Genomic DNA, 26,128 nt, shown 5'->3' with positions numbered 1-26,128 from the left:
AAGTGGTCGAGTCAGGATCAGAGTCTGCACATCAACCTGTTGGAGATGAAAGCAGTGATCAACGCTTTACAACACTGGTCCAGCGTACTAAAGAACGCAAGGCTCATGGTCCACACGGAAAACTCCACAGTAGCGTTCTACATCAACAAACAAGGATCAAATAGATCAACAAGTCTGCTACAACTCAGCTTTATCCTGTTCAGCATCATCGACGACCTGAACATCTACATGAAGGCATGCCACATTCCAGGAGCAAAGAATGTCATAGCAGACGCCCAATCTCGTCCACTACAACCATCCCTGACGGAATGGATATTACACCCATAAGCGTTCCTGTTCGTCATACAGACAATAGGATCTCCGCTGATAGACCTGTTTGCAACAAAGTTCAACAAACAACTACCAACATTCGTCTCACCGATTCCGGATCCTCAGGCATGGGCAACAGACGCTTTAAGCATCTCATGGGAAGGACTAAACGCTTACACGTTTCCGCCTCCAGCACTACTACCACAAGTAATACAGAAAATCAAGCAGACGACAACGCTGCAACTGATTTTGGTCACGCCCTATTGGCTAGCGAGGGTATGGTTTCACGTCCTCATACAAGAACTCAAAAGTCCAACCCTGAAACTACCAGAGTGGTCGAACCTGCTCGTCTATCCACAAACCAAACAAGCTCACTGGAATCCGGCATTGTTCCAGCTACACGCGTGGAGCATATCAAAGCTTGCCTGAAGACTAGAGGGTACTCCGCCAGAGCAGAGAAAGCAGTGACACTAGCTCTATGCAGATCAACTCGCAACTTGTACAACGACAAGTGTCAGAGGTTTGAACAGTATGCAACGAGGAATGGCTTTACAGCGGTAAAAGCAACCCATCCTCAAGTGGCGGAATATCTGTGTTATTTGCAACAGACGAGACACTTAAAAGGTTCAACACTCTCAACATACCTGGCTGCTCTCAGCACAGTTATCACCATGAAGACGGGTGTCAAGCTGAACAAAGTACCAGAAATACTGGCACTACTATGCTTGTTCAAGTTGGAAGACCAACAAAAGAAGTTCAAGGCTCCTGCCTGGGATCTCAACATAGTTCTACAACATCTCACCAGTGATGCCTACGTAACTACTGACACAGAAAACGCTGTTCCTGATCTCCCTAGCAACAGCAGCACGGATGTCAGAAATACATGCTCTGGACTTTGAAAGAACATGATTTGAATCAAGACATCGTGACATCATACATCTAGGACTGAGATGGGACTTTATTGCCAAGAACCAACTGCCCGGCCAGCCTGACAGACAGTTCCACATCCCAGCACTCTCTACAGTCCTTGGGCCACAGGATACACAGGATCTATCCTTATGCCCTGTCAGAGCACTAAAAGTCTACCTACAAAGAACAAAAACAAGGAGACGAAAATTCAAGCGCCTATTTATCCCCTTATCCACTGAGACGCCTACAGAAGTCTCACGGACAACTATATCGATATGGATGAGAGCCGTTTTACTAAGGGCCTACAAGGCAGCAGGACTTGAGCCTCCAATCCCAACGAAGTCAGAGCCCTGGTGTCTGTACTTGCTCTGCATGGAAACTGCTCGATTACAACAATAATGGAGGGCTGCTATTGGAAATCGGACACAGTGTTTGCCAACCACTACCTCAGAGACATTGCCACCGAAGACGTCTCAGGCATTTACCCTGTTTGGGCTACTTGTTGTAGCACAACAACTAACGGTTCCACAAAGGCGCTGAGAAAACTCTCACCCTTTTATCATGTGACTTGTGAAAACCAACGCTCTGGAGAGCAAATGGTTAAAGTCCATGCACACGTCTAGGACAGGCTAGCATGAGTGATAGACCCTGGACTTGTATAGGACATACACGTACATAAAGACGGGTCGCATCTCCACTTGATGCGGACATCAAGAGATGGAGTTGTAATGGATAACTAATGGAACATTAGTATATCTAAAAATCCACATGAAAATGTCTGGAGAAGTTTCGGAAGAAATCTGACAAGTTGTGGTTCCCCCCAGACTCATCAGAGGAAGTTGAAAGAACAGAATCATCAGCAGTGCCGTCATAAGTTCCCATGGGGGGTAATACAGGACGTAAATTAACAGCCAGAGAATCCAGAAGTGGCCTGACCCACCACCGATTCCGACGGATTCTGCAAGCATTTAGCATGAGTCAGGATAAGTATAAAATATCAATTTTACTCAGAAAATTACATAATTTTCTGACTAAAATTGATATTTTATACTTATCCTGACTCATGAGGTCAGCCCTCCCAACCTCCCCTCTTATGGCACTCTGGATTTCCCTGGAAATCCCAGTGTCAGGCATACATACGGAGAGAGTGACAACTCATGGCCGGTCAGGTGAGATAACTCATGGGTGAGTGGTGATTTTACGTCCGCTTTTTAGAAGGGAACTTCAAGGGATTTCAAGTGTTCCACTATCATTCGCAAGGAAATGGACACAAGCATTTAGCATGAGCCAGGATAAGTATAAAAATATCAATTTTAGTCAGAAAATTACATATTTATTTGTGAAGCATAAACTATTTTGCACACTTTATTTCTGCAAACAACTCATTCAATTAATTTTATTTGCAAAGGCAAGAAGATTTATATATAGTGTTTAATTTTCAAATATATCGTTTGTAATGTTGTTTGATAAGTTAACACTTTATTTGTTCTACAGTTGTGTCAAAGGAAGCCTGCCAAAAGTAGGGTCAAGAGTTCTAGTGGAAGCCACATATAATGCCAACATGCCCTTCAAGTGGAATGCAACCAGAATACAGGTCCTGGCTAATCAGGTGAAAGTTTGTTCTTATTTTTAATGTAAAAGTTTTCATCTGTGATCTGCTGAATGTTATATGGAAGCAACTAGCTAGTAGAATATGACGATACATGAATTATCTGAACAATGTTGGCTCTTGGAGGGAATCAAATGTAAACAGCAGATTCAGCAGGCTATAAAATAGTAGTGAGGCAGAAATAGAAACCAGGCTCTTGAGAATTTCCAGGGCTGTGGTCTTGCTCCACACTGAGGCTCATATAGCAGGGGTTGGCGATAATACCGGTTAACCGGTATATTGCAATTCGAACTTCACAATACGATATATTGCAGTACATTTTTCGCGAACCGGTTCACCCGATACAATCGGCAATTTCCGTGACGATGATTGGTAATTTTCATGATGTGGTAAAAAAATACTAATAACAATTGTATTTCCTTTATATTATTATTCATAAATAGTTTTGAGAATGTTTATTGATCATATAGTTGCATTTGCATGACATTTAAACCATATAATAAAGAAATAGATTGGTACCAGCATTCATTGTATTGATAAACAAACCAAAATGGCTGAAGCTGCTGTAGATGATTTTTCTCGAGTTTTAGAGCGAAGATTTAATTTGGAAACATTTTGAATTGACCTCTTGTAAAATCAAATCGGAGTCCTGACAGTGGAAAGAGGCATTGTTTCAAAAGAAAGGAAACAGTAATTTCATTACCTTAAACCATGTGTTACACTGTCACAATATATTTCAATGCATATTGCAATACGCCAATACATATCATAATATATCGCAATATGAAAATGTTGGCCACACCCAACACTAACATATATAGTATGACCAGAAATTATTGAGAATTTTAGGAATATGTTTAATTGGATTTCTAGTATAAACAACGTTGACCAGCTATCAAGTGCTTGGTTTCATTCAAGAGAGACAACTCATTTAGTTTGTGAAGAGTTATTCGCCTTTGTTTACTTGGTAGCAGACATATTCAGTGATCCTCAGTATGGATGATTTAGAGAAGGGGAAGTTGATTTTAGAGTATTATAACAAGGACATCAGATCAGCTAAAGTGATTTCAAATAGAACAGGCATCCCTTTGTCCACTGTTTATCGTGTTTTGAAAAATATTGCAAATGGATATGGCATTGAGCACCAGGGAGGTGCAGGTAGACCCAGAAAATTGACTGTCGGCTGACAGGAGGTGGCTTGTTATTCTTGTTTCTAAAAACAAACGAAGGAGTTTAGAAAACTTAAGGCTGGATATGATTGATAGAGGAACTGTGGCTGTCTGTAAGGAGACAATTAGAACTGAGCTGCATGCAATGGGTTGGCAGAAAAGTCGAGGAATTCCATCACCGATCATGAAACCTGAACAAAAGGAGCGAAGGTTGAACTGGTGCTTACAGCATAGAAATTTTAACTGGGACAATGTGATTTTCTCAGATGAAAGTTCTGTGTAGCTGTTTCCTAATACACTGAAATTCTGGACCAAACAAACTGAAAAACCTTTGTATCAGCGGCCAAAGTACAGTCTGAAATTTAACTTGTGGGATGGCATATCTGTGTTAGGGGCAACGCCCTCTGTGTATTTGAAGGGAATCTGAACAGTGAGCGGTATACAGATAATCTCGAGGGACATTTACTTCCATCTGCTCACATGTTCTATGGACATTTTTTGATTTTCCAGCAGGACAACGACCAAAGCATCGTTCAAAGCATTCACAGGCCTGATTTCAGATCCAAAATATGACATTATTAGATCGGCCAAGCTATAGCCCTGACCTAAATCCAATAAAAAATGTTTGGGGACTTATGAAGGAAAGTGTCAATAAGAAAAATCTGACAAATATTGCTGAAATGAAAGAAGAAGGTGGTCCGGTGGACCACGACTTTCTAACTTCTTTGATCAGTAGTATACCCCGCCGCATTGAAGCCTGCATTGCTGCCCATGGTGACTTGACAAAATACTAACTGTTCACCTGTCTTTGAATCTGGAGTTATGTTCTGCTAATATTCACATTTAATACGTAAGTAATGAGTGAAAAAATATATAAAAATTACAATCTTTAAATTCTCAATAATTTCTGGTTGTACTGTAGTACATGTCGTCTCGTATTACCTTGGTTCGAAATATACATCAGTCATAAAGCAGCAAATGGGAACCTGGCCTGGTGTGACGAAGGCTTACTTTCTCATGCCTGACAGGCAGCATGGTTCATATACTCCCCAGGAAGCAGAAAATTAAAAATCAAGAGAACAATATTCCTCTGACTGTGTTAACTTTGTTGAGCATTCTTCAGGGTGTGGATTTGGAGCATGATAAATATGCATAGTATTATTGTTACTGCACAATTTAAAAATTATTAGATACAGGTAACAATTTTTATGGTGAACATACTTACAACAGACTGATGGATAAAACTATCTGGGATTTCGCTTGTTACTTTTGTCAAAGTGTGTAAACAAACTATGGTTATAACAAAATATAGTTTGTGACCCTTGAGTGTGTTTTAACCAATCTGTACTGTATTTATTAGAAATAGAAATTGATTTGTGCACACATTCAATTCAAATGCACACATAATCTTGTTTGTAGAAGCAGAAGATGCTCTTTTATCACCATGACAACAAGACCCTACTCAATCATGTTGGTAATAATAATTGTTTTCCATTTCTAGGGAGCACCAAATATCCCAACAGGACTTAAGGGTGCACCTCAGCTGACAATCGGAGCAGGTTTAAACCCCCCGGGTGTGAGTATCCCACAGCCCGTGCCTCCAGTTGGCAGCATGAATCCAATGACTGGGAACCAGATCATCACACAGTCTATAGCAGGACCAGTCCTATCACAGCAGCCACCCCCTCTCATGGCACAGAACCCACAGCCATCTCTAGGTACTGATCACTTCTATATTGTACTTCCACCAGTAGACTTTCAGGAGGAGCTGAACAATCTGAACATCTATTTGGAGCCTTTAATGGCTGTTTCACTATGGCAGTAACCTCAAAATGGTATAGGGCTGTGGGGTAGCCTAGTGGTTAAAGTGTTCGCTCGTCACGCCGAAGACCTGGGTTCGATTCCCCACATGGGTAAAATGTGTGAAGCCCATTTCTGGTGTTCCCCGCCTTAATATTGCTGGAATATTGCTAAAAGTGGTGTAAAACTCTACTCACTCACTCACTCACTCACTCAAAATGGTATGTGTATTTTCAAACATTATTAGTAACTTTTGAAGTTAAAGGTGATATGCATCGTAAAACACAACTTTGCAGATTCTGATACCTTTCAGTATGGACTTACCAAAACAAATCATCAAAAATGCAAATTCAACTTATAAAGTTGAAAAATAACCCGATGAAAAAACCCGCACGAAATCGGCGTTCAAACGATTCACTAATTTTCCCCAAGCGCTTGGGGGAAAAGTGGTTTCTTCAGCTGGGCTGCGCTGCGCTCATAGCACATGCGCAGTGAAATAGGTTCGCACAGCTTGTAAGCGGGTTGTCCGGTGAATACTCGGTGAAGGCTTTGGTGTGAGCTAATTTTCTAATGTTTTGTTGATATTTCACAGGCGCGAGCTTTTTATATGTTATGATAGTAGATTAACGATTTAACTGTTTATATAATTTCATTTGTCTATTTCACCACACGTTCTTTTTACCAAGTCACTTTCTCAGTTCAATACTTAAAAGCAATGTCATTATTTAGCGTTGACAGAATTTCTAACTGTGATATAGATATGTCGTTGTCACAGACTCAATGTCTTGTTTTATTGACACCTATGTGTCTGCCTGCCTGTCTGCTAATGACAATATTCAATACAAAACTTCAATCACTGACCACATGCAATTTGAACTTAACACCTATCAGGCTATACACCATAAACAAAAGGCATTGATTTATGGCCCGAGTTCGGTCTCTGTCACATTATGTAATTACACAGACAGGCAGATGTGATAGTTGTACACATGACATGTTATGATGTCTGTTGATTGCGAAATGTTATCCACAAAAAATGAGCATGTATTTACAAAACCCAACATCTCTATATACACACACACAATGAGCCGTGAGGGCATCTGCAGATGAACCAGCCGTTACACTTGAGTGCACACCCACCCGCTCTGACTGGGTTCGGTATCCCGGCTGCTTCGTTTCTTGGGAAGTAAACCCAAGTACAAAATATTGCACTTTTGATTTGCGATTGTACGCTTATAATTTTGTTTATATTATATGTTTTTCCATAATCAGTAATGTATATTATATGTCATGAATAAGTGATAATTGTGTTTTAATTATGTTTGATTTTTTGGTTGCATGTGACCTTTAAGCGTTTAGCTCGAAGCGGGGGATATAGTATTAGGCTCCCGTCCTTCCGTATGTATGTACGTACGAATTAGAATATCTTAAAATCCACTAGATTCTTTTCATATTTGGTATCAAGGTTTATCACAGTATAAGAAAGGTCCCAGTCAGGTTTGGTGACCTTGACCTTCAATTCAAGGTCACAAGGTGATTTTGACGTTTTACTCTTGTCAGTGAGATATGTCAAGAACCGTTCAGTAGATTTTCTTCATATTCAACACCAAGCTTTATCTAGAGAAGGCGCAGGGACCAGTCGATTTTGGTGACCTTCACATAATTTTCAAGGTCATGGCGACACTTTTAAGATTTCAGCATATTAACCTGCATGTTATGCTTGTCAGCGAGATACCTCAAGAACCATTCACAGGATTTTCTTCATATGTTATGCCAAGCTTCATCCAGGGATGGCACAGGGCCCAGTCGGTTTTGGTGACCTTTACTTAATTTTCAAGGTCACAGCAACACTTTGAAGATTTCAGTATGCTAACCTGCATGTTAAGATAGTCAGCGAGATATCTCAAGAACCTTTCACTGGACTTTCCATATATTTGACACCAAGCTTCATCTGGGGAAAGTGCAAGGCCCAGTCGATTTTGGTGACCTTCACATAAGTTTCCAGGTCACTGCGACACTTTGAAGATTTCAGCATGTTAACCTGAATTCACTGGATTTTCTTCATAGACTTTTTAAGACTTCTCTTGAATGTTTTTCAATAAGCAATTTCTTTAGTACCACTTTTGCATTTTTCATATACTATGACATTCATGTCAAGGTCAAAGTCAGTCTTGAAAATATTTGTGTGTTTGAACAACTAAAGAGCAAGATATCAAGAGAGGTTGATTGGTCATGTTTTTGTTGACATTTAACTTCATCTTAAACTTTCATTACTTTTTAAGTTTGATTTGATAATTTGCGGCGGGGGATTATGTCACCTTAGTGACAATGCTTGTGATACTCTGTACTGAAAATGATAGAAGGTATTGTGAATCTTCATTCTGTGCATACCATACTGCTGCTTGTATCGGATAAAGTATACTGTGTATCAAGTGTAATATACTGCATATCACATGCTGCATACAGTCAGTCATAGACACCACTAGATCAATGCTTATCCTGTTGAACACTAGATTGTCTGGTCCAGCTTCATTTATTTACAGACCATATAGCTGGAATATTGTTGAGGGTGATGTTAAACAACTAACAAAGAAAACAAGCAGTATGTATGTGATATGAACTCGGTGCTGCTTTGTAGCACACATATCCTTGGGCAAACTCCTCATGGGGATAACTAACAAGGTTACAGGCCAGGCATGGTCTTCTTCTTGCTGTTGTTCTTTAAGGTCTAGAGTAGGCTCTGTACTTGTGATGCGTGGATTGTGGACGAGCAAATAGTTGTTACATCCATGAATACTGAACCTCAATTACAGAATAAATTGCCAGCATGGTATGCTTACATTTGTCCTTGTTGCTAACTAGTTCTACCCTAAGGTCTGAGTTGTGTCACATTATAGTGTTGTTGAGAATCGGGGGCGGTGGGGTAGCCTAATGGTTAAAGCGTTGGCTCGTCACGCCGAAGACCCGGGTTCGAATCCCCACATGGGTACAATGTGTGAAGCCCATTTCTGGTGTCCCCTCTGTGATGTTGCTGGATTATTGCTAAAAGCGGCATAAAACCAAACTCAGTCAGTCAGTCAGTTGTTGAGAATCATTTGTCTGAACTTGTTTCCACTTGTTAGGTCTACTCCCAACTCAAAGGTCTGGTGGTGGTCCACCTCACAGGAATGATGCCGGTCGATTCCAGGGGGTGAAAAACAACAGAGACAAAGAAAGAGAGAGGGAGCGAGAGAGGGAAAGACGTGAAAGGAAAGAAAACAGACTGAAGCGACAGAGATCTCCATCTCATTCTGTCAAGACCCCAGCTCCCAGGCCGCGGAGTCCTATACGAAGACGGCCTGCTAGGGTTATTCCAAGATATGTTGTACAGATACCCAAGTTGTCACTTGAAACGTAAGTACATCTCTAGTGTTTCTTGAATAGAATCCTAAATGTGTTGTTTCCTGTGTGGATCCTTGAAACAGCTGTTGCAGGTTCTAGTCAGTTAAGATTCACCTTTTTAGGGGGTTTCGAACAAAAGCACATCAAAACTGTTATTGCTTGTTAACGCAAAGCTTCAGATTGATTGATATGACCTTTTAGACATAAATGGCAAAAATATCAGAAATGTAGGATAAGGGTGTGCATTGTGCCTCAAATTGGGGTTTGTTGTATTTTTTAGTTTTGTTTTTCATTGATAAAGGCTCTATGCCTACTGACAATCTGAGGAATTTGAAATGTGTATTTACTATGTTTATGGTCATGATTTGTATGAAGTGATGATCCGTGAAGATCCGGATTAGAATTGATCTTCAGTAACCCATGCTTGTCGTAAGAGTCGAGCTAACGAGATCGGGTGGTCAGACTTGCTGACATAGTTGACACGTGTCATCATATCCCAATTACGTAGATCGATGCTCATGCTGTTGATCACTGTATTGTCTGGTCCAGGCTGGATTATTTACAGACCACTGACATATAGGTGGAACATTGAACTCACTCAATCACTCACTGTATGATGTGATACCTCTTGTCATGTCTGCAACTGTCCTAATGTCAGTGTATTGATCGTTACAGGAAAGGTGGAAATGTAATTGCCCTCAAGTCACGTTATAGCAACTTATATATCCCAAGTGATTTCTTCAATGCCGCCTTCTCATGGGCTGATGTATTCCCTGTTGGCCGACCTTTCCACCTCGGCTCCAACTGTCAGTTCCACATCATGCAGAAAGATGTGGAGCCGCTTCAACCCAATGAGTCTGTCTATGAGGCTCCAGATGCTGACCATAGCTTCAGTGCCAAGGTAAGCCCAGCATTGTTGCAAGGAATTTGTTTTGAAAGTTGCTTAACATATATGAAAATTGAAGTCATGTGTATTTGAATAATAGTATATGTGATGTGACAATTGGTGATAGGTAATAGCCACATTTTCAGCTCTCTGCTGGGCAAGATTCAGTCACAAGCTAGATCAAGAGACTGAGACAAGTGAAAATCTAGAACTACTTGTTATCTCCACCAAAGTAATAACATGAATCAGTAGCCAAAATTGAGTTCTGGAATTTTATTGCTTTATTTCCTCCAAATGTATTTCTTGTTTTGAATGTTTTCCGTTTCCACTCACTAACTATGGTAGACATTTTCAAATATCATTTTCTCCTTTATCAAATTCACATGATTGTGATTTGAAAACTGTAACTGACAAGTAAGATCATGTGTTTTCAAAAACATGCCATTCTGCTAAGCATAACTGATATGGGACTTTGCTTGCAGGTAATGCTCCTGGCCTCACCTCTGATGGAAGAACTGTACCAAAAGTCCTGTGCTCTGGCCCAGACAGACTCAGATTCGTTCCAGCACCCAACACGTTTGCTACAGTTTCTGGTGGGAATCAGAGGGAAGAATGAGCCAATGGCTATAGGAGGAGCATGGTCACCATCACTGGATGGTCCAAATCCAGCTGAAAACCCTCAAGTGTTGATTAAAACTGCTATACGCACAACTAAAGCATTAACAGGATTAGATCTCAGTTCCTGCACCCAGTGGTGAGTTTATCGCGTAGAGCACCCAAAATAGTCCTGCAAATTTTTTTCTTTGTTTAAGCAGTTTAGTTTTAATGACTGTTTTTTCATGTTTATGTAGTGCAGAATGAATTTTTTTCTGTTTTGGTTTAAAGAATTTTTTTCTTTTTTCAAATTTACATCTTTTATAAGATATTTACGGTAGATAAGATTCAATGGAAAATGCTACATTTATCTTTAATTTGACAAGGGGTTTTTTTTCTATCATCTGTGAAATAGGCACCAGTTTTTGTGTCACATGTGATGTGACTGTTCATCTATGAACACATTTATCCCTGCCCCAACCCCTGAAGAAAGATCTCTACTAGCTTGCATACCACTCCTTTATCAGGTATCGGTATGCAGAGATCGCCTATCTCCGGCCTGAGACCAACCACAAAGGCAGACAGGTTCCAGCTCGTGTTGAAACTGTCGTACTTTTTTTGCCCGACGTATGGACTTGTAGCCCAACCCGCCTGGAGTGGGGCAGTCTGCAGGTGGCCTACTCCAAGCAGCTTCAACGCAAGATTGCTGCCATCGAAGGGACAGACCCACAGGCACTTGACTAAATTATAACTTTTTCTTTCTCAATGCAGTGTGTTTGATATACCACTCTCTGTCTGTACAGTCCAGATGTACAAGAACTGCCCACAGGTCACTAGCTAGACCGAACATGCTCAACACAATCGGTGTCCTGCCATGGTTGGCTTGGTGCCATGAGATTAATAGAGAGCTTAGACGTGAAGGAGGTGTCCAGACATGTTGATCCACAGTAACCTTTGGCTGTTCCTGTAATCATGTTCCCTTAGTTCCAAAGTTGTATTTAATTGTTATTTATTGATCTTTCAGATTAAGTCTAAAACTCGAAAAGTTGGTACGTTAGACTCATAGACGGTATAATCATGTTATGGACATGAAATCATCCTGATCTTTGGCCGAGGTAGGGCTGGTCATTCATCAACACCATAATCACTGTTTCCTACTAACCCAGCTGGATGGTTCGGCGCGCTTGCTGATTCATCCAAAATTCACTCAGTGTAGGACTTGGATGCTCAGAGAGTTGGTACACTTTACATGGAAGAAGTGCCTTGTCCAAGAGAAACCATCAAAGTTAAAGATCAGCCTGTGACTTGGAAAATTTAATCATCACTATCTGTGAATATGATGATCAAACTCGATCACTTTACAGGGATTTATCCAGACCAGCTGAGAGGCTAATAACTGTCCCCAAGTCTGCAGAAAATACTGTTAAAAATTCCTAAATTGAAATGAAAAATTTTGCTGTTCATGTAACAACAACTTTTACGGCTTTGTAATGGTAATTGTATTTCACTGATAACAGGAAAAATAGAGATAAAGAAGTATTAATGTTTAGTTTGATATTATTGCATTGAATGCAATGTCAAAATACCATATTAAACTACCTCTGAAATTATGAAACTGAGGACTTCCCATTATTGCCTTTCAGGAGCACTTGGATTCCTTGATAAATCCCTGCTTAATATACTTTTATTCATTTGGCAATTTGAAATTACATGAGGGCACTTTTAAGCCTACAAATCCTTGGATCAGGCACAAATGATTCTTTTGCAGGATTGAAAAATAAGCTGAAAGTATGGGCAGTGCCCAGTACCTATGAAACTGGATATGAAGTGAATGAGATTGGGGGATGGGACAAGATGGTTGTACGAGTGTGCTGCGTGGTGTAACATCTGGTCCAGGCAAGGATGTTTCTGTAACAACGTTCTCTCTTATGTTGTGTAGGCGGAGGAAGAAACTGAGGAAGAGAAGGAAGCAGCTGAAAAGTCTGAACCAACAAACCATGCTCTTCTCGATCCCAAAACCATGAAGGTGAGACAAGTTACTCAAAGCAGTGTGTGATTATAGGTGGAAGGCTAGTAAAATATTTTCTTTCCAGGGATCGAATGTAATGCTGACATAGCATGTTATGTAGAAACCGATGAAACCAAGTATATTCTTGATGGATCTTCATGCCAGTTATTAGATACCTTTACATTTAAGCCAGCATGTCAAATAACAGATACACATAATAACCCTAATGTTGACACTTAAAGACTGAATGGTCCCTGCATCGTATTACTAAAATCTAGAGGACCATGGGCCATCACTTAATCACTAAATCTTTGCAGGTTTCATAAACAATGATGTAACTCTCCTGATGGATTTTAGTGACCATTGTCATGTGTGATGATTTTGTATAGGCTCAGCCTGTATATTGTTATGGGCAAAGTGACATGGAAATGATGTCATGACTCTTCTCTACTTGACAGATCGTGGACTTGAGACACGAGTTAGAGTGTCGAGCTCTGAGCTCTAAGGGTCTGAAGTCTCAACTGATTGCCCGACTGACCAAGACGCTGAAACAGGAGAAGGAAGATGAAGATGAGGAGAAAAGCCAGGTCAGATTTATCTTGAAGATAATTTTCCTGTTACATAGAAGTTAACTTAAGATTACACGTTATTGTGGTAACTTTGTTTGAAGATAAAGGTATGCAGTTTCTAACCGGATGTTTTTGTTTTGTTTTGATCAAATGTATTGCTTTCATCATTGACAGCTTACAAAGTATTTCTTCAGATGGATGATAATGAGGGTAACTACTTCATCAACATTGATTTAGAGTGTGTTACAATTGCAGTGAGTGTCTTTAGTCATAAGTTACAAGCCCCAGTCTAATAAACTTTGTTACTAGTATGTATCTGACAGTAAAGCTCATCTGACTTTAGTTTTAGTTAGAATATCTACTGAATAGTCTCCAAAAACAAATTGTGCTTGGTGACTCAAAAGCCTTTGTCTCAGGCCCCTTGTTTTTCATGTTTATGATACCTGTCAACTGTGTTGATTGTAGCCAGCCGTGGTGCCAGTCAAGGTTCCTGATGAAATTGAGCCAGAGGAAAAGGAAGCTGCAAAGAAGAAAGACGTATGTTGGTTTTTCATCAGAATGTGTTCAGATGATAAGAGAAGATATTATGTCTATGATTTAAGAATGATGGAAAGTAGTATCCTTTTTCCGGGGTATTTGATGCTTTGGATTGTCCGTGAGAATGTTTTTTACTCAGTAGTTATCTCCCTTTGTGAGTGACTTACAGCTGTTGAGGCTTACATCGTTATATGACACCATCAGTTTTTTGTTAATCTTCATGGTGAGAGAAGTGTGAGAAAAGCATTTGGAACAAATCAGTTTCTCTTAGGCCTTGAGATATTCATTGCAGGGACCTGTGAAGATCTGTTTTAGAATTGGTCTTCAGCAATCCATGCTTGTCATAAGAGGTGACTATTGAAATGGGTGGTCTGGTTCACTGACCTTGCAGATGTTGTGCAGATCGATGCACATGATGTAAATCACTGGATCACTGATCCAGACTTGATTAGGGTCGGTAGTGCAGCCTAGTGGTTAAAGCGTTCGCTTGTCATGCCAAAGACCCGGGTTCGATTCCCCACAATGTGTGAAGCTCATTTCTGGTGTCCCCCGCCGTGATATTGCTGGAATATTGCTGAAAGCGGCATAAAACCATACACACTCATTCATTCCCTCAGGCTTTATTATTTACTGACTGCTTACATATATCATGATTATTGCAGAGTGTGGTGTTAAGCAACAAACGTACAATGTGTTGCCAGATACAAAGAGTATAATATATATTCAGATGTATTTTAACTAGTTTTGCACTCATGTAACTGAACATCATTTAGAAATCATGCTTTGTTGTGATTTGAACAAGACCAAGTCATTTGTCTGTTCTCTTAAATTACAATTGTACTGTTTCTTTTGTCCTCTGTGGGCTTAGACAAGATAGCTGTGTCTTTTGTTATTTAGGTTAGTGGAATGAATGTATGCTGGGTGCATGGGCTTCCAACCTTCATGACCCGTGAAGATCTGGGGTGGAATAGGTCTTCAGCCACAAAAGGCGACTATGCTTGTTGTAAGAGGCGACTATCTGGATCGGGTGGTCAGGCTCGCTGACCTAGTTGACACATGTCATCGGTTCCCAATTGCAAAGATCGATGATCATGCTGTTGATCACTGGATTGTCTGGTCCAGACTTGATTATTTACAGACCGTCGCCATATAGCTGGAATACTGCTGAGTGCAGCGTAAAACTAAGCTCACTCACTCACTCACTCCAATCCACATTGGTCATGCTTTACCATAAAAATCATCACACACACACGCACACACTCCCTCTCCTCTCTCTCTCTCTCTCTCACCTTAACCATAAATTATGTACGTTCCCTTATTCCATGTAACTTGTTTATTTCCAGGAAGAAGAGAAGAAAGCTAAAGAAAAGAGAGAGAAGGCAGCAGTTGAGAGGAAGTACTGCTTGCCTAGCAACCCAGCAATCATTATCAACCCATCCCCCACAGCCAAGGGAGGCAAGTTTGACTGCTCCCTCATGTCCCTCAGTGTCCTGCTAGACTACCGACCAGAGGACAACAAGGAACACTCCTTTGAGGTGAGATCTGCACCTCAGCATTGTCTTAGTCCACAATCTGGTGCTGTGCTCTGTATCATAGGGGGACAAATAGAACTTGATGATGTCATCGAGCTTGAATGGGAGTTGGAATCGGTTCCCAGGAAACTATGCTGATCATAAGAGGCATTGCTTGTTTCATTGCTTAAAGCAGCATTCACTTGATTGTCTGGCCTAGAGTCTTATTACAGGCTACCATCATTTAACTAGTATATTGAGTTGGCTTTAACAGATGAGACAACAAAGACAACAAGCAATTGTAAAAGGATAAAAAAAAACACAGGCAGTCCAAGGCTTATGGACAGAACGAGTCGATCAATTGTATTTATTTGTGAGTACAACAGCTTTATCTAACTGATAAAGAAATATGACACTGAAAAATCCGATAATTAGGGTCATTGAGCATGGCTCTTATTGCTCTTTTTCATCTTAGAATCAAGGACGTTGTGGGACATTCAGTGAGTACTGACTGATATAGTTCTAGGGAATATCCTGCTTCCAGACACACTTCATTATTGACACAAACAAGTGTCCAAGCTGTAGTTCAACATTGATGAAAGCTTGAACTCAAACATATAACTGACAGACAAGTCAGACATCCTAGATACTAACTGTCCTAACCATCACAACTCATACACACACTCTCATTCATTCATAATCTTCTAAAACTCACCAACTGTTATTCAAATATTCCAAACATGCTATGTTAGTTACAGTCTCCTCCTGAATAGCAAAGCATCAGAATTACTTCCGTATAATGGAACACACTAACATGACTAAATGCTGCTCTGAAAAGACACGAAATGTTGCTTAAAATGTTATTGTTATCTCAACATGTATACCATGATTCATTGAGGGAGTTTTCTCTTCAGATGTATTGTTTTCAATTATTACAATCTAACCAAGGACGTCTCAAACTATACACTACAGATTAAAATTCTTGTGTGTTTTTTTGTGTAAGACACTACACTTTATTTCATGAATAAATTGCTTTTGTCTTTTTTCAGTTTTTTGTTGATTGTTTTCACCAGAGATGTTCCCATTTGTGGTTATTTTCAGGTGTCTCTGTTTGCTGAGCTGTTTAATGAGATGTTGATGCGGGACTTTGGCTTCCAAATCTACAAAGCTCTTGTACTTGCACCACCCAAAAAAGAGGAAGAAAAGAAGGAGGACAAGAAAGACGACAAAAAGGATGATAAGAAAGATGATAAGAAGGACGACAAGAAGGACGACAAGAAGGACGATAAGAAGGACGATAAGAAAGATGACAAGAAAGACGAGAAGAAAGATGAGAGAAAAGAAGACAAGAAGGACGAGAAAAAGATGAGAAGAAAGATACTAAGGTTTGTACTTTAGTTTGATTATAAACAGGTGTACATAATGATGTTTTAAGAGTATCAGTACTGTAATAATAATATGTATTATTGATAGTGTTGCTACATTGTCATCTTCAATTCAAAATCCAGATTGGTGCAGTTTTGAAGCTCTGGTATAGGTATCAATGAACTTGGCAGATGTGATTCAGTGCACAAACAATGAAGAACCAGTCTGTGTTAAATGCACTTTATTGTAGGGCCTTGCTATTTCATAACGCTCTTTGTTGAGGTATTAATTCATTGTGAACCTACATCAAACAAACATTATTGGAAGAAGGGGTTTTGTCTCATTGGCATCAGTTTAGATGGCATAATTCTTCAACATATTTCTTCAAGGGGAAATTTTTAACGTATGACGTAAGTGGTCTGAACATAGTGGTTGTACTTTTGAATGTATAGGGATGTCTTGAGATGACATGTCACCTGATCTGCCTCATCTCCACTGAGTCAGTTGAGGGTTATGATTTGGGACTAGTTTTGTGAATTGCCATCCAATAATATACTGCACATTTTCTTTGCAAACACTGAAATATGTCCACTGCACTTGCAGGAACCTGTCATCAAGAAGAAGAAAATGGAAGAAATTGAGGTTTGTAACTTTCAGCCTGTATTCAGGATGTTATACATGCATATTGAAAAGAAGCTGAACAATTATTATGGTTAATCTGTGAAGAACACGATTTTTTCAAATTGCTGTAGTTAATTTGTCATAGCATGGCAGATTAACCTTTTTGATGTGAAAGAATTTTTAACTTCTTCAGAGTAATATTTTGATGACAATATTGCTGTAGTATTGGGGTACTGTAAGTCAAACATTTATTGTTTTAACAATATTTAGGTGATAATTTGATGGAAATGAGTGAAATCAGGTTTGTAATGAATCTGTTTATCTTATAGGAGGAGAAGTCATTTGATGGTGCTACCAAGAAGGAGTCGGTGGAGGAGGAGATGGAAACGGAGGAGATGGCCAATGATGAAGAGGTTTGCATCCATGGAACATTTTATGGTTGACTGAAAACTGTTTGGGTCGGGGAACATCAAGGGAGATAAAGCAAGAAGGAGGATGGATATGTGCCTTTCTTCAATTATTGATTATTGACATCGTGAGAATTGTAATCAGAGTTGTCCCCCTTGTGTTACATTTGTGCTCTTGTCTTTGTTCTTCGGGTATATCTGACTGTTGCTTTCTTTAATTTTTGTTGGTTTTTCTGATTTGAAAAGCTTTCATTTCATTATCATTACAGAATGAAGATAAAACTGATGGAGACTCCAAAAAAGATAAAGGTAGGGCTTGATAAACTTACTTGATATGTCTTTATCATGCTTATGACCTTTCAGTATGGAATTCCTGAAATTGTTGCATTTATTTATGTTTTATTTTATTTTTTTTTTTCCACCTAGACAAGAAGGATAAGGATAAGAAAAAAGATAAGAAGAAGTACTTGACTGTGGATCCTGCCCTGCTTCTCGCCTTTGTTTACTTCGACCAGAACCACACCGGCTACCTGTTGGACAAGGATGTAGAGGAAATCTTGCATACTATTGGGCTTCATCTGTCTCGTGCTCAGGTGATGAAAACAAGCCAGTGTTGATGTACTTTTTTATTTTAGCTGATGTTTTTTTAGAGTGAAAAATATTGTGGTTTCGTTTGTTTGTTTGTTATTCCCTTGAAGATCTGGGTTAGAATTGATCTTCAGTAACCCATGCTTCTCGTAAGAGGCAACTAATGGGATCTGGTGGTCAAGCTCGTTGACTTGGTTGACACATTTGTATTTACAGACCTGCACCATATAGCTGGAATATAGCTGACTGCAGCATAAACTTAAACTCACTCACTGTTGTTGTTTTTGTTTGTTTGTTGCCACACTCTGAAATATTCCATCTATTTGCCCACAGTCTGTGAGGTGAGGTGAAATTGGGTTTTACGTCGTGCTTGAGAATATTTCGCTCATATGACGAGGTGCATGCGTGTGTATGTGTATGTGCGGCTGCTTGTACTAGCCCAGACTGAAGCTGGTTTTATAGTGCTAGCCCACTGAGATACCATGCCGCAGTGAAGCATGAATACCCCACTCAGACACATTATGCTGACTCCGAGCCGACCAGTCCTTGTTGTACCCATTAATGCCGAGCGCCAGGCAGGGACCAACAAGTACCATATTTTAACGTCTTTTGGTTTGAATCGAACGCGACCTTCCGCTCTCGGGCGGACGCTTAACCACTACACCACGGTAAACTTGTGAACGACAAAGCAGACATGTCATTAATGCTTTGATGACATAGGATGGGAATCGCAAAACAATCTCGAGGCGAAACCTTCCGCTTCCGCTCTCCGGGCGGACGCTCTAACCACTACACCACGGAGGCGGTAAATAAGTTGGTCAGACCAGTGAAGTGATTGACAGCATGAGCATTGATCACTGACTACAATTGGTAACAATGACATGCATCAAACAGATAGGTGAACCCAACTACCTCATGCTATTGGACAAGCATTGGTTAATGAAGATAATTCTAATTAACCTGATTTGGTTTGTTACTTTGTTTGTTGTTTAACACCACTCAGCAATATTCCTGCTATACAGTAAAATGTTTAAGAAATTTTTATTCCTGCTATATGGTGGCAGTCTGTAAATAATCGAGTCAAGACCAAACAATTCAGTGACCACCAACATGAGCATTAATCTACACAATTGGGATACAATGACATGTGTCAACCCAGTCAGCATGTATGAGCACCTGATTGCTTTATTCCCCTCTTATGACAAGCATGGGTTGCTGAAGATCAGTTCTAATTAGGAAGCTTATACTGAGAGAGTACCAGTACATGTCTTCGACTGGTTAATGTGTCAGTGCAGGCACAGTTTTGTAATTCATCCAGGGTTTTACATGATGCGTGATTCCTGCGTATTTGACGCAACAATTTTGTAAACAACTCTCAAAATATTATCATACGAGTCAAGCTTGACGCAAGTTTTATGGGTGGCCCTCACAATTCAGTTCAATAAAATCGATACAATCGAAAGACAAAAAATGATATTGTACGATGATAGTTTGACTTTTACAGAGCTGTCAGATTATTACAGAGAACTCAGAGGAGATAGTAATCCTGGCTGTTTGAATTGAACAATGCTGTAGTTTCATTTGGTGGTGTGACATAGACAGTTACATACTGAGAATGATTAACACAAAGAAATATAAAAAATTTCATAACTTCCAAATATTGAAAATGACTCTCAAAAATAATTATTGTGAGTCACCATGACTCTCACATTTTTAAAAGTCTGTGTAAAACCCTGTTCATCAAGAAGCACATATTAAAAATCATGTCTGTATAGTTAAGGAAAGAAGGAGTGAGTGAGTGGTTTAGTTTTATGCTGCTTTTAGGAATGAAAGGAAAGTGAGTAATTACTTCACTGGTTTAATGTTTTTTAAACTCATTCTCCTTAAATTACCTTTGTGGATCATAAGTAGACCAAATTAGGTATGTGGACATTTTTTTGCCAGATTCTTATTTCCTCGGTATGGTCGGTGATTGAACTGTCAGCAGTCAGATTGTACTCTATATAATAATTGAAAACTGTTAGACATTTGCAGGCCACTAATGTTTTGTTGTGACAACAGGTGAAGAAACTGGTACAGAAAATAGTGTCTCGGGACACTGTGAACTACCGTAAACTGACGGACAGACCTGTGTTGTCTGAAGGCGAGACCAAGGTGGACGAGGCTCCAGCAGGGACAGCGGTCAGTGAAGAGGAGATATGTAAAGGTGTGGTAACCAGTCTCTACGCTATGTTTTTTATCTTAATACATTCAGATTAGGGCTGTAACAAATCCACTATGAGACGAATGTGATACATGTTATGAATATTGGGTTACAAATACAAATTCAGGCTAACACATTTTTCATTACATTCAGTGAAATAATAACAACACAAATTCATTGACATGTTTTGACCCTGTTGACAGTGTCAAGTAGTGGTGGTCCGATTAATTGAAATAATCAAAGATTAGTCGCTGTGACTTAACGGCCAAGCAATCGATCATGTTTTCTTATAATCGAACACAAACAATTTTGGAACATTTGTATGCATTAACAATATTTTTCACAAGGTTGGTTTTGCCAGCTACATTTCATAAGCGTTACCAACTTGTTGCAAGTCATGATTGAATTTATCTTAAAGACACCAGGAAATTTATGTTCCTAACATACTAGTCATCCTTTAAAGATGTGAAATTTTGCAAATGCAATTTGTGCAATTTGAAAAACCCTGAAAAGAACTACATGTTTTATCTTTATTTTTGTGCATTAAGAAACATATCCAGGAAAATGTGATAAATGACGCTAACCAGTTATTTTCGACGATCAATTGTGAGACTTTAACCAATTCCCAATGCTAGTGTTAAGTTTTTCACGCCATGGACCAGTCACCTCATTAATGTCAAACTAAATGTATGAGTGTTGACAATTTTCCTACCTAACTTGGAGGCATTCCATTTTGCATATAATGCTTTAAAAAATACCACCTTGATTCAAGTAAGAACACTCCTTTTTATAAAACATTATGAATATGTTTCTTGTGAACGCGACTGAGGAATTGAATTCTTGAAAGGACAGGGCAAGTGAATCAATACAGCCCTAATTGGGATGGTAACAGACATGTCTTTGAAATATCTATAGACTGATCTACTTTCCTTCCTGACACACTATCATAACAGTGAGGCTAGGTTCATACAGGGCCTATGGCACCACAATTACACAGAGCGGAGTTGCATGTCCAAGCCAACCTGAAATCATGAGTTAAAATCCCCAATCTATCTGGGTATATATCAAAGTTTGGCAGCATTTTTGTGGGCCTGATGAGAGAAGTAGATCTGGGACCTGCATCGCTTTGATCTTTGGTTTTTAGCTGCCAGACCTTCATGGTGTTCAAGCCAACTCACTGACGTTGATGTTTGGATATTGTTTAATACTTGGATAATAAGGGATATTTTCTCATGTGGATGTTAGCTTGTTTTCACTAATCTTCTTTCTTGTTGATCATTTGGTTGTAATTTCAGTGTAGACTTTGATATTTCTGGGAAAATTTGTTTCAGCATTTTTGACAAAAACAGTCTTGAGAGGATATTGGTTTACTGACAATTTGTGAATACAAATACCTCAATCCATTTCTCCTCTCCAAACTACTTTATCTCTTATGTTGTCTGCAGGTAACATAGACTTCCTGAAGAAAGCAGGAACAGTAGCTTCCAAGCCAGCCGAAAAGCCAAGCACTCGGAACAGTACAGCCAAGGCGGATTCTCCCCAGTCCCACATCATCCACTATAAGGGCTCCCTGCTGGATATCGACAGTCTCATGGCCAGACTGGACAAAAGTGAGAAGTGTCGAGCAGATCTGGAGAATAAGATGGAGGAGATGACAACTGATAATTGTGAGTATAACAGGCTGGTGAAATCACTGTGGTGAATTCCAGGGCTTATTGGGGCGGTGGGGTAGCCTAGTGGTTAAGCATTCGCTCGTCACGCCGAAGAGCCAGGTTGAATCCCCACATGGGTACAATGTGTGAAGACCATTTCTGGTGTCCCCTACTGTGATATTGCTGGAATATTTCTGAAAAGTGGCGTAAAACCGTACTCACTCACTCACTCACTCCAGGGCTTATTATGTACTAGGTATGACATGCTTGTTTGTCAAGCCTGCTGTAGGTTAGGAATAGGTAGTTACAAGGTGTGTTCATTGTGGAACTCAAAGAGAGACAGCAGAGAAAAAGAGTCTTATACCTGTGAGCACTCTGGATTATTAGGTACCCTTTTTGTTGGAAGAGCCTACTATTGGGAATGGGTGGTTACAATGGATAATTTTATTGAGTTATGTCATCATACTGAACAGCACTGAAACTTACCCGTGAAGATCCGGGTTAGAATTGGTCTTCAGTAACCCATGCTTGTCATAAGAGGCTGACTAACAGCATCGGGTGGTCAGGCTTGCTGACCTAGTTGACACATATCATCGTATCCCAATTGCGCAGATCGATGCTCATGCTGTTGATCATTGGATTGTCTGGTCCAGACTCGATTATTTACAGACCGCCGCCATATAGCTGGAGTACTGCTGAGTGCGGTGTTTAACAACCAACCAACCAGCACAGAAACTGCTTATCTTATCAAACACTGGTCTGCCTGGACCAAACTTGATTATTCAAGCACTGCAGCTAGTCCTCCAGTTCCAACACAGTTGCAGAGGACTGTAGGACTAGAAGGAATTACTTGAAAAATTACAATAGCTGACATTGTACAGCTGCCAAGATAAACGTGGGACATTTCTATCTGCACTGGAAAACAACATTCACTCAGCCTCATAGTGGAAGCTGAACCCTGTGGCTGCATTATACCAAAAGATGTTACAAGATGGAATTTATTGTGAACCTGCTTGACCATGTTGAATAAGCACTGGTAGGTTTGGAGAAGGGTATAGATGTTAAGCATGGTATCTGAGAAGTATAGCGACATTAGCCCAGACTAGTACAAGCAGCCACACGAACATGTATGCATGTCTCGATATAAGTGCAATAATTCCCTTTTCACCCCACCATAACACATTGTTTACTTCAATATTGCCTTGTGTTTGGCAGATTCCATGAAGAGCACCCTGAATACAAGTGAGTATAATTGTCAGAAGCTGGTATCCGAGTTGAGGCAGGTGAAAACGGAGCTGGAGAAGGAGCATATTATGCGTGAAGAGGCAGACACATGTAACAGGAAGTGGACTGCTGTCGTCACAGAAAGCAAGGATACCATCGCCACTGCCCTCTCTGCCATGACAGCTCTTCTGGAAAACAAGCCAGCTGTTGTGCACAATTCAGAACCGGAGAAGTCAGATAAAGATCATGTTAAGGATCACAAGAAGGAACCTGGCAATAAATAAATTTGTTATAATTATGTCATATGTAAATATTCACCTTTGCATACATACCTGTTGACATATGTCATTGTACCAAAATTTCAGTCATATTTTATCAGTCATGAATTGTTTCATTAACATTTGTCAACTGCATTTAATATGTTAATCTGTACATGGATGTGTTCACTAGGGTTGAAGGTCTGGTGTCAGAAAGTCATTTATGGAACACCTGCTGTTTACGTGACAGTTACGTAAAAAAGAAGGTACCTTGCAACATAAATTCACTTCTTTGGCTGACATTGTCTTGAGATTAGCAAGTGGTCATGGCTTCTTTTTTCAGTCTCGTGATTGTTGGGGTATTTTTAACTGGTCATGTTGTTTTTAGGTCACATGATAAGGTGTGAAATTGCATAATACTTCTATTTCAGTCAGATTCTGTGTACCACTATCATACAAATGGTAGATATGAATGTACATGATTTCCTGAAAAGACTTCTGTATATGTATTCCAGTCTTACAGAAATGAAACCCAATTTAGTTAAGCCAAACAGACATGGCAGATATTGTTGTGAATGAGTTAAGATTTATAGTCACATCAGCAATATTTCAGCCAGATTGTAGATTGCGAAAAATGTAACTGTACATATTCCAATTTTGCAGCTAGTTCAGATGGATTATCCTTGTTGAGTTTCCTTGGGTAAGCCGTTCGAGTGACATTGTGTGTCCATACCCAAATACATGCACTTCCCAGGAATATCTCTTTGGAAAGTGTCGATATCTGAGGCCACATGATTGTGTTCATTTCACCCTCTGACTGGTATTCATCTGAGGAGTGTGATAATGTTAACCAAGTAATAGATTATGTGAAGACATAATGTTGGTGAAGAAGTATTGTTTTTTGAAACAATGTTGATTAGCTTCACCATGTCTACATGATGTCAGCCATTATAGGTTGTGATGTCGTCATCTGCCTCATGATGTCAACAGTGATCTCTATTTAATGTCAACAAACGTTTTGCTGTTAGGTCAACAATGTTGTAGAGCATGTGAAATCTTTACATTGTGCTTCATTTCTTGTCACGAGCAGCATAGATGTTTATCGTCTCTCAGTACTTGTGTGTTCCAAAACGAATGAAATACAAATATTTGAGACAAAAATATGCAATTTATATGATGAAACCATTCAGATCATCAAAGACATGGTGTTTCTTGACATACCATAACATCACAGATATTTTGTAGGTATGGAATGTTGCTGCATGCTACAAAATGCAAGGCATATATGCAGGGTTGTTGATTCTTATACAATTTATAAGATTGTTATCAAATATTTCTGTTTGGTTAATTTGTTTGAAAAATACTTTTTGTAAAAAACGTGTCTGTGTTGACTGACTGTGCAGTTTCCTGGTAGTGAGGTGTGTATTGGTCTTGGGAAATTCTTCCACCATCACCCCTTATATTTTACTCCGATGGCATAAGTAGACTAGACCCTAGAAACCAGCATGGATAAAAGAAGGATAAAGACCAGCTGGTGGCTGTCATTCGATACATTCTTGTTCTATTGAATATACCTCAGAGAGTCTTGTGTCAGATATGTGTCCAGTATTGTGCACAATGATAAACATGAATAAATTATCATTTATATCCAAATCGTTTGTTGTTAATTGCAGGTATGGTAGGGTGTTGATGTTGAGGTTTACGTCACATCAGCATTATTTCAACCATATAGCGACTGGTATGGTAGGGACAAAGGTCATGGACTGTCAACCGTGGCTATGTTGCTTTTACAGTGTTGAGCTGCAGATTAAAAAATATTAAGGACTTTTCAATGTGAGTGTCAGAGTGGTGCCACACGGGCCCTTTTTGATCTGTTTGCAGCTTTTCACACTTTCTTGTCACTAAAAGAATAAAGAAGTGAAATTAAATGATACGCCGTTGCCTGGTTCTAGATCTGAAAAACATCCACTACATATGGAATGGTAGAGGATTCAGTGATCAACTTATCTTTTCTCCCTGTGCCAACCAGAGCGAGCTCTGATGTCTAAATCACATGTCATTGGGCCATTACAACGACCAACACTTTCGCCAAAGTTGGATCATTTCTGTGGAATGGGCTCCCAATTCTATCGAAAGTATCTAGACGTTTCCACGTTTACGAATTATCTCAAAATAGTTTACTTCGACAGAGCCGACGAGTAAGCGTCTGTCAGGAAATGTTCAAAGAAGGCGCTATATATTATATGAACGTTATTATGTCTATCAAATACCTTTCCTTCGAACTCTTTTGTCGATCGTGCAGTTATCGCGAACTAAACACTCAGGTTTTTTAGTATTCATTCTTTATTCATCGTTTTCCGGTTGTTTGAATAACTCGAATAATTTACCTCAACTTCGACACATGGGTGTTTGAATATGATAATGGTTGCAAAGCCGAAAGCGTCTTGAAATGGACACCAGACCGTGGTCACAGGTCCCTTACAGTCTACTCCAAGGCCACACATAAGTCAATATCCAACAATTTCCAGA

At 39.6% G+C, this 26,128-nt stretch overlaps 1 protein-coding gene across 1 annotated transcript in view; it reads left to right on the top strand.

Moving 5' to 3' along the window:
• Positions 1-25,246, top strand: part of LOC124270632 (cell division cycle and apoptosis regulator protein 1-like) — a 36,511-nt gene extending 11,265 nt beyond the window's left edge. Inside the window, exons 5-21 of the mRNA XM_046705669.1 lie at positions 2,713-2,827; positions 5,498-5,714; positions 8,919-9,189; positions 9,853-10,078; positions 10,546-10,817; positions 11,185-11,389; positions 12,597-12,683; positions 13,124-13,252; positions 13,700-13,771; positions 15,115-15,306; positions 16,384-16,671; positions 17,598-17,681; positions 17,945-17,984; positions 18,102-18,268; positions 20,325-20,469; positions 21,912-22,133; positions 23,334-25,246. Coding sequence (XP_046561625.1) covers positions 2,713-2,827; positions 5,498-5,714; positions 8,919-9,189; positions 9,853-10,078; positions 10,546-10,817; positions 11,185-11,389; positions 12,597-12,683; positions 13,124-13,252; positions 13,700-13,771; positions 15,115-15,306; positions 16,384-16,671; positions 17,598-17,681; positions 17,945-17,984; positions 18,102-18,268; positions 20,325-20,469; positions 21,912-22,133; positions 23,334-23,626 — 3,025 coding nt within the window. The 3' untranslated portion in view covers positions 23,627-25,246. The remainder of the gene's footprint in view (positions 1-2,712; positions 2,828-5,497; positions 5,715-8,918; positions 9,190-9,852; positions 10,079-10,545; positions 10,818-11,184; positions 11,390-12,596; positions 12,684-13,123; positions 13,253-13,699; positions 13,772-15,114; positions 15,307-16,383; positions 16,672-17,597; positions 17,682-17,944; positions 17,985-18,101; positions 18,269-20,324; positions 20,470-21,911; positions 22,134-23,333) is intronic.
• Positions 25,247-26,128: the final 882 nt, after the last annotated feature.

This window comes from Haliotis rubra, unplaced genomic scaffold (assembly GCF_003918875.1).
Source record: "Haliotis rubra isolate DU_JTF1 unplaced genomic scaffold, ASM391887v1 Scf153, whole genome shotgun sequence".
Classification (NCBI taxonomy): Eukaryota; Metazoa; Mollusca; class Gastropoda; order Lepetellida; family Haliotidae; genus Haliotis; species Haliotis rubra.
The sequence above is the reverse complement of the archived record's forward strand: the minus strand, read 5'-3'. Positions and strand labels throughout refer to the sequence as shown.